Source organism: Pundamilia nyererei, unplaced genomic scaffold, assembly GCF_000239375.1.
Source record: "Pundamilia nyererei isolate P.nyererei 1_Seehausen unplaced genomic scaffold, PunNye1.0 scaffold00054, whole genome shotgun sequence".
Taxonomy (NCBI): domain Eukaryota; kingdom Metazoa; phylum Chordata; class Actinopteri; order Cichliformes; family Cichlidae; genus Pundamilia; species Pundamilia nyererei.
This window is the reverse complement of record NW_005187455.1, coordinates 1,754,368-1,764,825: the sequence shown is the minus strand read 5'-3', so window position 1 is coordinate 1,764,825 and position 10,458 is coordinate 1,754,368. Positions and strand designations below refer to the sequence as shown.

The 10,458-nt window shown below is 37.8% G+C and overlaps 2 protein-coding genes across 3 annotated transcripts in view; both read right to left on the bottom strand.

Annotated features, from left to right (window-relative positions):
* The window catches only part of ugp2b (UDP-glucose pyrophosphorylase 2b), a 30,878-nt gene extending 23,283 nt beyond the window's left edge, over positions 1-7,595 (bottom strand). The window contains exons 1-3 of one of the 2 annotated variants that reach the window (XM_005733700.2): positions 7,279-7,595; positions 3,168-3,295; positions 1,174-1,281 (exon numbers count right to left, since the gene is read on the bottom strand). In XM_005733700.2, the coding sequence (XP_005733757.1) occupies positions 1,174-1,281; positions 3,168-3,266 (207 nt within the window). In that variant the 5' untranslated portion in view covers positions 3,267-3,295; positions 7,279-7,595. Of the gene's footprint in view, positions 1-1,173; positions 1,282-3,167; positions 3,296-6,373; positions 6,826-7,278 lie in introns of those variants that run through there. The other variant, XM_005733699.2, reaches the window with a different exon arrangement.
* Positions 7,596-9,163: 1,568 nt separating this feature from the next.
* mdh1ab (malate dehydrogenase 1Ab, NAD (soluble)) overlaps positions 9,164-10,458 on the bottom strand; it is a 7,014-nt gene continuing 5,719 nt past the window's right edge. Inside the window, exons 8-9 of the mRNA XM_005733698.2 lie at positions 9,982-10,071; positions 9,164-9,715 (exon numbers count right to left, since the gene is read on the bottom strand). Of these exons, the coding sequence (XP_005733755.1) occupies positions 9,593-9,715; positions 9,982-10,071 (213 nt within the window). The 3' untranslated portion in view covers positions 9,164-9,592. The remainder of the gene's footprint in view (positions 9,716-9,981; positions 10,072-10,458) is intronic.

Here is a 10,458-nt window from a genome sequence, read left to right as displayed (position 1 = left end):
GTGTGCGTGTGGTCAAATGTGACATGACATTTCCAATCCTTATATAGAACTTTCTATATGTTGACGATACACGCCGCATCTGTAAGGATCACAGGTTTTAAGTCACAAGGTTTACTGTCAACTTTATGCAAATTAATCATTATGTGGACCTTGAACACATTAGTGGATGTAAGTCAAATTTGAATGGATTGTTAAGATGCTTCCACTCTACGCCCCTACAAGGTTCTATCAAAATTCACTCAAAACCTTTCGAGCCATCCTGTTTAAAGACAGAGTGACACACATGCAAAAGTTACCAAAAACATGACCTCCTTGGTGGAGGTGAAAATAATAGCTGATGACAACCAGACATCTTTTTTCTCTCTCTTTGTTGACTCTAACAAAGGTTTTCATTGGTGCAGGAACTCCTTAGGTCATTGTAAATCCTGAGGCAAGCTGAATTTATAGTTTGTCCAAAGTGTAAAAGTAATTTTCTAAGCGGAGCATTTTTAGGCAAACAAACTAATACAATCGTCTATTCTTGCCATTGTTATAAAGAGCTCCAAAGCAAGCTCATCCAACAGCTCTGAAGCTGCTGAGTAATGTTAGTCACACATCAGACTTGCACAGTGCAGACAGATTCTTGAAGCACTAAAACTAACTTTATTACCGACTGCGTTAGGCGTTGTTAGGAAAACGCCGCTGTGCAGAAATATAAATGCAGGTTCCTCGCTAGGTTTAACGACACCAACGCGCTGGTATTAAAACTTGCAAAACACCAACTGTCTAACTGGTTTTTTCCCCACAATCACAGTGAATGACGAATATCTGGGATTGAAATGAGTGATGCTTTCACAAGTTGAAAAGAAGAACTTATCACTGCAATCTTTTGGTATCACTTAATCTCACAACTGGTGAATGCATCACCAAAATCATATTTCATCATTTCACTTGTACTTTCAGTGGTAAGGGTAAAATCAAATCGAATCCGACAGTCCACAGATTAGAAGTTATTTTATTCTGTATTCAATATCATCTACTTTTTTAATATATGACATATCTACCATTGCTGTGGGGTCTAATGCCCCCTTCTGCAAGGAAAATAGATGCTTTAATATTTTAAACAAAGACAAATCCAGAGTCAACACAGACAAACATACAATTAACCGCTCAAAACAAAAAAAGAAGGCTTACAGAGTCTTCTGGAGGTCGCTGTATCTTGATCCACTCCACTGATGGTCCCTTCACCTGCAGAAATCTATGGAAGAGATTCTTGAAGCCCTCAAAGTCTTTCTTGGATACCTGAAAAACAAAGATGTTATCTTAAACTAAGGCTGAGGTTTGCAAAGTCAATATGAAGTGGTCTCTAGAAAGACATGAAAATGTTGAAAATCACTTCTGAAATGGCCTCAGTTATTTCAGAGTATTATCGCTTTGAGGGCAGAAGAGAAGCTGCACGCCTTGGAAAAATGGTTTGACTAAAACCACTATACTTAATTTTACAGGCATTTTACGGTTTCTTTAAATGGGGCTGGTGTCTTGAATTTAAAAACTTCCATTCATCAAAGTCATACTGGAAAGCTTTAAATTTAAAAGATGAGTTTGAGGATTCGCGATACAATATTGTAGACATCTGTATTGCAATTTCGGTCTCAGTTTCATGGATTGTTACACACATTAAGCAGTGTGCTTCAAAGGCCCCATACCTCTCATATAAAAAGGATCATTATTGTTCTATGCAAATTTATGGGTGTGAACTTCATTTAAAAACTGTTTATTTCTTTCCTGTGGGTGATTTAGCATATTCTTTAAGCACAACAGTATAGTGCAAAACTGCAGCAAAGGACCTTTTTATATTTCCACATTTGAAGCCTTAATCTGTATTTGTTTTAAACATATAGTTATTATATTTTTAACACAGACAAACAAAATAGCCAAGGTCCCGAAAAATATTTAAACACCCTTTTTTGTCCCGGATACACATTAATTGTTTTACTTGAAGGTTTGATACAATTTGTCTGGTCCACTGTGACTATATGAAATTTGTTTTGAACTTCTCTTCAGAAACCATTTTATACACGACTTTAACAGATGTGCACACAAACAGATGAAACAACATCTGGACATCAAATACAAGAATGATGTATTCATACATTCTAAACTTCACCAGCCAGTGGGAATAATAATAAAGTATATCTTATTTTAAAAAGTGAAATCTACAGTATAATTACTTCATGTCAGCCACACATAGCTGGTTGGATTTATTGAAATTAAATTGAAATTTTTGTTTGCTTTTACACAAAATATTTGGATTTGTACAGTCCAGACTTTGTCACATGCCATGTAGCTTTGTGTTTTTTCAGCTTTTAATTTAAAAAAAAGAAAAAGAAAAGGAAAAGTCCCATTTATGGGTGATGAAAAAAAGTCAAACACCCAATGTGGAGCAAATAACAGTTTAGGTGGCCGTCACTGTCTCGACTTTCACACTGGTATCCAATTACACTGGAGACCTTCAAAGTTCGATGAGTAACCCATTGTGTGTATGCGTGCACATGGCGTTTTACACGTATAAGTTACAGCAAGTACAAAAGCGATTCCTGTTAATATATTTGAAAGTGTGTGGGAATTACTGCTCACACCTGCATGTGACAGACTTCTCACCTCTTTACTCTGAGTGTTTTATTCCCTGTTTGCTTGCAGTTAAACAAGGTTTGGTTAATGCCTGAAAGAGTTTACTGCTAAACACTGCACTATTTATTTCCAGTTTTGTCCCAAGCTTTATGCTAGTTTAAAGCCAAAGAAATCTCACAGAGGAAAGACGAGTCTGTAGAGTGTTAATGTTGCCATTTTAATTTGGATTTTAGTCTTACGTTGGTGCTGTGGGCTGAAAAGAGCTCACTCAGGTTCATTTAGGGCTAATGAGAAAATCTGCCTGGTCTCTTAGGGCCTGCACCCCTCTGCTGACGTATCATGTCTGAATAAAACCAGACAAAAATGGGCGAATGTTGCTTAAGAAGTTTGGCTGCTAAAATGTTATGAGATATGTAGGTGGAACCCTTTTTGGCAGTGTGCTCCAGTATGTGTCACTTTTTGTGTTTTCCCAGCATTGTGACCCCACCACCCTCTGAATCACAACCAGATGGTCAGAGAGGGAGGGAGAAAGACAGCGAAGCAGACAGTTAGTGTACCTCTCGCTCAGCCCCTGTGGTGGTGTCCAGCAGCTTCTCCAGCTCATCGTGCATGGAGCTCTCCAGTTGCTGCCGCATCGTTTCCTGGAACTGAGCCATCCCTCCGTTAGCCACACCTTTACTCAGACCTAAACACGAAAGACGGTGAGATACGGAGTGAGACGGGAGACAGTTTTAACGTGTTTGATTCGTATCATACACTCAATCCTCAGAGTGAAACATTTCTCGATTTTTTGCTGATTTTATTCATTGTTTATTTTTGTGTGTGATAAAATTATATCTGATTACGCAACATAGAAACATAAATTCCTGTAAGGTTTTTCCTGGCTCAAAAACTTTAACCCACTTTAAAAAAATAAATAAATTTAAAAAAAAGGCTGAATATATTATATCAGTTCTTACCTCTTTTGTAGCCAGTTAAAAACCCCACCTTAATGTGCAGAAAAGATAAGTCCATCTAAAGCGGAACTGGCCAATCAAATCAAGAGGTTGAATGCCCTTCGCCCCGATTCTGTTTATAGTGTTTAATGGACAGAATTTCTACATGTAGCCAGACGGCTTCCTTTTTGGTAGTAGCTACAGTATGAAGATGTAAGCATGCAAGCACTGCATAGCACCCACAGACCACCAATGGGTGCTTGAGAAGCCCATTTTAAGGATATCGCCTCTCTCTGACATCATACAGATCCAACAGTAAAAGAAAAAAATAGTCTGAAGCGTTAAAGCACTTATAGCTTTTAACTCACTTGCACATAAACTAAGGTTTGTAAAGTTACATCTGAACAAATCACAAGACTTCTGGAATGATGTCCTTTCAGAGGATGATGCCAAAGTGGAAACGTCTGGACATAATGCGCAGCCCCACTTTTGCTAAAATGCTCAACTTGCCTCCATATAAACACCTCATACCAACTGCGAAGCACAGGGGGTGATGAATTGGGCTTGTTTCGCACCAAGGACCTCTATAGCACATGGACACCTTGTGTTCCTTGAATCGTCAATGAATACAACCAGACTGAAATGCTGGTTTTTTTAGCTTTTTTTTTTTTTTTTTACTTGCAGTCATTTTAGACCAAACGATTTTATCCTCAGTTTAATCAACAGCAGCCCTGATCTCAATGGAAACACCTGAGTGACTGATGTACAAAGAAGTAAACACAGGCTCTTGTACCATTATTGTAGCATGGGCACAGTCTTTGAGTCAACAGCCATCTGCGCCGTATGATAAAAGCAATGACATTTAAGAGGAGGGCTGTCATGCTTCTAGTTAGACTTGACGTAATAGGGTTGAGGTATACTTAAAGAGTCACTGTAGCACCCGTTATTCCAAGCAGCGACACCCTCGTGATTATGTTAGCTTGTGTCTAGCAATCTGTTCCATAGATAAGTAAACAATACTAAAAAACTAAACCTTGGACTGTGAGAGGTATTTGAGAGTCTCAAGCAGAGTTTTAATGTAACTTCCTTCCAGGAAAAAAATGACAGCTAGGTAATTACATCTAAAGTTACAGCAGATCACTGTAATTCAGAAAAGGAAAATATAGCTTTAAGATAGTTATGAAAACAGTTTTTTAACAGTAACATGCCCAACACAGGTTCTATGCTGTTGGTATCTTAAATCAACTTAATCTATGGCTAATTTATCTCTAAAATAGCAGTTTATGTTGTTTATGTTAAGAAATGATTATCAAATATCAGTCCATCTGTTAACATTGAGCACAAGGTAAACAATAGCTCTGCATGTGCCAATAAAACCATTAAACATTGACCAGTTAAAAAGCTTTGATTAAATAAAAAAAGACAAGGCAATTATACCTGCTAGCACAGCAATTTTCACCCTAATTGTTGTTATGGTCCATTAGTAAAAGCAGTTAAACATGTTCACTGCTTGTTAAGCAAAATGTGACACACATTGTCAAAAAAGGTAAATATGACAATAGAAACTCACTTTTCCACAAACCAAAAGCAAGAATAAAAATCTGAAGTTATTAAAAAACCTACATGAACTGTAGCTGAAATATAATGAATGGCAATGACAAAAATAATAATATTCACTGAGAACGCCTTGATAGTACCATTTATTGTTATTACTTAAAAAATGAAAAGCATACGAGTATATAAAGACGTTAGAAATCATTAACCTGCTGTGAGATATAGCTTATTAATTCCTGATATCCTGCCTTTCAGACTTTTTATTGCCAATTTCCCAAGTAGCACTGCAACTAACCTTAAGTGACCTTACAACACAACAATCAACAGCTCCTGGCACAGAGACAAATATGACTACAGGAAACTGAACTTTGAAGCCAAATGGCAAATACCACGACATACTGTAATAGCAGACAGTAGCAAAGGGAAACAGTTTAACACCATTTAAAGATTTACGAAATCAGGTGTCAGTGTTACTGTGGACAAAATTACTCTCACTTTTCATGGGAAGTATTGCAGCATTAACCAACCAGTTAATTATAGCATTTTAGAAGCAGAAACTTATGTAAACTATCACAATGAGGTGTTTGAGTCACCACATGTCAGCAGAACAATGATACCAATGATGAAAAAAAAAAATCCCAACTGTGTTTATAACTGCTATAAAGCAGTTCAAGGTTGTGTGTTCATGTTAAGGAGGAATTGAATGAAACCAGTGAGTAAACTAGAAAACCGTGAGCAGACTGTCTCCCAAGAAGACCTTGCTTACAGACAGATTACTGGTAATCTACTAAAGATTATGTAAAGAAGACTCGTAAGGTCTCATTTTTCACATGAAGGCATCAGTTAACAATTACTCACAGTTATTAATGCATTCGTTTATTGACTTAAACATACATTTATCACACTATTGCTTATTTTATCACAGTGGGGCTACTTATTTAATATGATTACTAAAAGGTTTAGGAATAATAGTAGATTTATGAAATTTAAAAAAAAAACAACTTTTCTTATTGGTCAAATGAATGATGGTAAACTCAACTAAACCTGTAACAGTCTGGCAAAAAGTGGGTTTTTATTTATTTTTTTAATAATCAGTGATTAAAATTAAAATGTGATAAATCACACTTTCTCATATGCGGGGGAAAGTTAAAGTTGATGTAAATAATGTTCTGAAATGAACAGGAAAAAACACATAGATCGTTTAAAAAATAAACATAATCCTTTAAGCCTCCCTCTCCTAGAGTGACAATTTTAGTAAAATAGAGATCACTTACCTTCGACATAAAGTGCCATGGTTAAGCTGCCAAGTAGTGTTTAAAATAATAGTGGACACGCTTTAAGTTTTGTATCCCAGAAAAAACAAGATGTCATTGAGCAAACATCCGGTGAATGGATTTAAAAATATATATAATAATAATATTAAAAGTTTCCTTGAGGTGTCCTTAAATCATCCGACTGGTCATTCTTTCATTGGTGCCCAAGCCTTTTAAATCGATCCAGCGTTGAAGCTTTAAAGGATAAGACGCTGTGCCTGCGAGTAAAACAAGGACACATTCATCCGACCACACTTATCTCTCTGGACACCAGCCAAGTGGTCCTCCCTTCAACGTGAAGTTGGATCCGATGTACCCAGCTCTTTTACTGCTCGTACCGCCCGTATTTCTCCCCCTGCCCCAACCCTGCAACCACGTCACAAATCCTTACTGTGTCTCACAACCTCTGGACACTTCTTTCCCCCAGCGCCTCACCCCCTCCCCCTCGAGTGCTTTCATTTTTATCACCTTATGGCTGCCACAGGGATTTTTAAAGTCAACTAACACACACGCCGTCAATAATTAACCGGCGAGATGTGCAAAGACACACCCGGGCACACAGGTACAGTCACGCTGTCTGTATGACCTGCTGCCTGCGGAAATGAATTAGTGACTGAGTGATGTACAGACAGAGATGAACGCTATGCCCTCCACAAACAAGCCACACGCAAGGAGACAACTATAATCAACAACGGTGCCGTGAACGTAACACTGGAGGAGGAAGAGGAACGACCTTTTTCAGCTGAAAAATGTCAAAAAGAAAACCCGGACATAGCGCCTCAACACCAGCCGTGTGTGGAGTCCTACCGATGCTAATGTAGAGAGAGAAACACGTCATACACACACATTTGAAGCCATTTTCTTACTGTAGAATACTGGCGGAAGAAAAGTCGATGGGGTCGGCCTGGTCCTGCAGGTCTGGAGGACCACAGAGATCCAGCAGAGGAGACAGCGGGGTACCCAAAAATATGTATGTGTTTTATTTACACCTTAATTCAAGCCGCTTCTGCTGCCCTTCGACATCGCTGAATGGGTGTTAAAAAAGCACAGGACGTACAAAAAAGGTGCAGAAGTTAAAAAGGTGATCGGATAGTTTTTGAAGATATTTTACACTCCAGTGCCATTCTAGGCAACGACGAATCGGAACGCCGAGGGAGGATGGGAGCCAATGACAAATGCTGTTTTTGTGTGCGTGGTTTTAACAGCCAATAGGATTCTGCTACGTGCGATGTTGGTTTCTGGCAATGTCTGATTGAAGATAGCTCAAAATTAGGGCTGTTCGATATAACGATATAAAAACGTCTATCGTTTAATTTTGCGCTATCGTTTATTTCGTGGTGTCGCAAAATAAACTGTTTACGGCAATATGTTTTCATCGTTTTGATGGTCACTGTAGTGGCTATATTAATTTATTAAAGTTCTCTCTTTCTCTTATATTTAATATAACCACAGTACGGACGGACAAGCGCCTGTATTTATGTGTTGACGTTAGCAACAACGACGGTAAAACCATCGCGTCACGTGTCGGATTGTTTATTTTTCACGTAAACCTTTCACAATAAAGCTCAATATCCCGTTGAGACTTTTCAAAATAAACTGAATCACGTGAAAGACTATGCAGAGTATTTTCGGATGAGAAGCAAAAAAAGAGCCGCCAGGTGCTAAAAAGTAAACCTTAGACGTTAGAACAGGCTTTTCCTCGCAGCACGCTGTGTAATAATAGAAAATATTGAAATAAGTGATATCAAGAAAAAGAAGTAACGTGTTCACATTGACATGTGTGACATCTATGAAACACCTGCGAATGATTTTTTTTTTCGTGTAAATTTAATGTAAAGATTAAAACGAGTACTGTAACTGGGATTTCCAAAATGAAACTGTTGATATGGGAGTGGTGACTGTTTTTGGTAGATTTGCCCCATTTAACGCTTATCCTCAGTGAACCAGCTGTGAATTTATTAATTGCAGATGTTACATAACTCTTCATACTGTAACTGAGTAAAAAATAAAACAGGAAATGCTGCCCCTGCCTGGTGAAACTGTGTCATTTCACTGTAAGTGAATCACTACTTTAGAGAATCAGAATCAGAATGGGGTTTATTGCCAGATTGTTTACTTACTGTCCCCCCCAAGTACCTGCTTTACCTGGGCTGCACACTGCAAGCAACAAGGTATAATCTCTGTAATAGAATAATGGTTGCATAAAGCCACATATCAAGTCTTAATAAGTTAACTTTATATTTTATCAGGACCCCATCTGTCCTGACTCCATCACAATCAGGTTGTGCCTATAGGAAATCAGAAAACTACTGAAGTCCAAACAGAGCTTTCAAAAATACCTCAAATTACTCACTATGCAAAATAGCACATAATAAAAATATGCATGCATAACTAATGTTAGTACACCATTTAAATGTTGCAATAGGACCCAATTTTAGTTACTTTATATACATACATAATATGTTAAATATACTACACAACTACAGATCACAAACTAATCGAGCATTTGCATCAAATTATCCTTAAACAGAATTGAGTCATTGAGGCCCATCTGGTAACCTAGGGGATTCAAACAGCCTATTGTGAGTGCTTTAAAAGGTTGTGTGTGTCACACACACACACACACACACACACACACACACACTGGCTGAGGTTTACCAACTCAAGGCTTGTATTGCCAAAACCTGGAAAAAAATGACAGCATCCATGTATGGAAATCAATAATCAGACAACTTATTGTTTTTTCTATTAATTTATTTATTTTTAATTGTCTCAGCATTAATATTCCAGTGTTTTAGGACTTCACTAGCTGTAAAAAAGGATCCATGTAATAATCAATAAAGGGAAAAAAAAACAATGGAGAGAGCTTTAACTAGTAGTGGAGTTTCAGTGTACTGTATACTTATGGTGAGTGATACTTGTGCATCATGACGTACAACAACTGCTTTTGACTTAAACTTACCCAGTCATATGTAGTCAAAAGTATGACACATTTTTGTGATCTTGAATAACAATAACAATCAGATTCACATCGTTTGACATACAAATGCAACTTTACACCCATAAGCACCAACTCGCTCACACACAAGCACACAGTAATGGAGGGGCTGGTGGAGTGCTTCATCACAGGCGTGCATCTGGAGTTTTGAGGCTGTCTAAGTGCTGCTGTGCAGGCTCTAGTCATACTCCAAGGAAAGTCACAGCTGTGTCCCTCTCCTCCACCAGTTCAGCTGCAGTGGCATCCATCTTTGATTTGGAAAAATCATTGATTGCCAGACTGTCCACGATTTTCCAGGTCTTGTTCTGAAAAAAGAAAAAAAAAAAAAAAAAAAGTACCTTCAGTTTTGTTCTTTGATCTATAATGTTTCTAGAAATCCCCAAAATTTTATTTAATGCAAACTTTAATTTAAAAAGAAACAAACAAAACAAAATCAAAACAACAAAAACCCTATTCAATATAAAATCCACATCCAAAAAAAGACAATGGAGGGTAATGCTAGTCTTAAGCTGCACTGAAAAGATGATGCTAGCTGCTAGAAGAATGGAGACAAAGTGAGATCGAGGCTTACCTGGATCTGGACAGGGAATGAGTAGATTAGGTCTTCAGGGACTCCATAGGAGTTGCCAGTTGAGTAAACACCCATAGAGGTAAACTCACCCTTAAAAAGGAAAAAAACCTCATTAAAAGTGAATTTAAAATAAAATGCAGCCTTTCCAAATACTTTGCATCACTGACAATAGAACCATATGTAACCTGTCAGAAATCTGAAGCCGTTTTCACACCCGCAGCATTTAGTCCATTTAAATCAAACTCTGGTTTGTTTACCCCTGTGGTGAGGTTCATGTGTGTTGGTTAAAACACAGTAATGGCACTCAGGTGTGGACCAAAACAACTGCACCACAACCTTTTGGAGGAAGTGGTCTTGATACGGTTCCAAGTGAACTCCAGAGCAGTTAGTTTATGGTGTGAACCTGAGCTGACCACGACAAAAAACAAACAACGACTACTTGTTTGTCCAAGTTTGAGCTTTTTTTTTTTTTTTTTT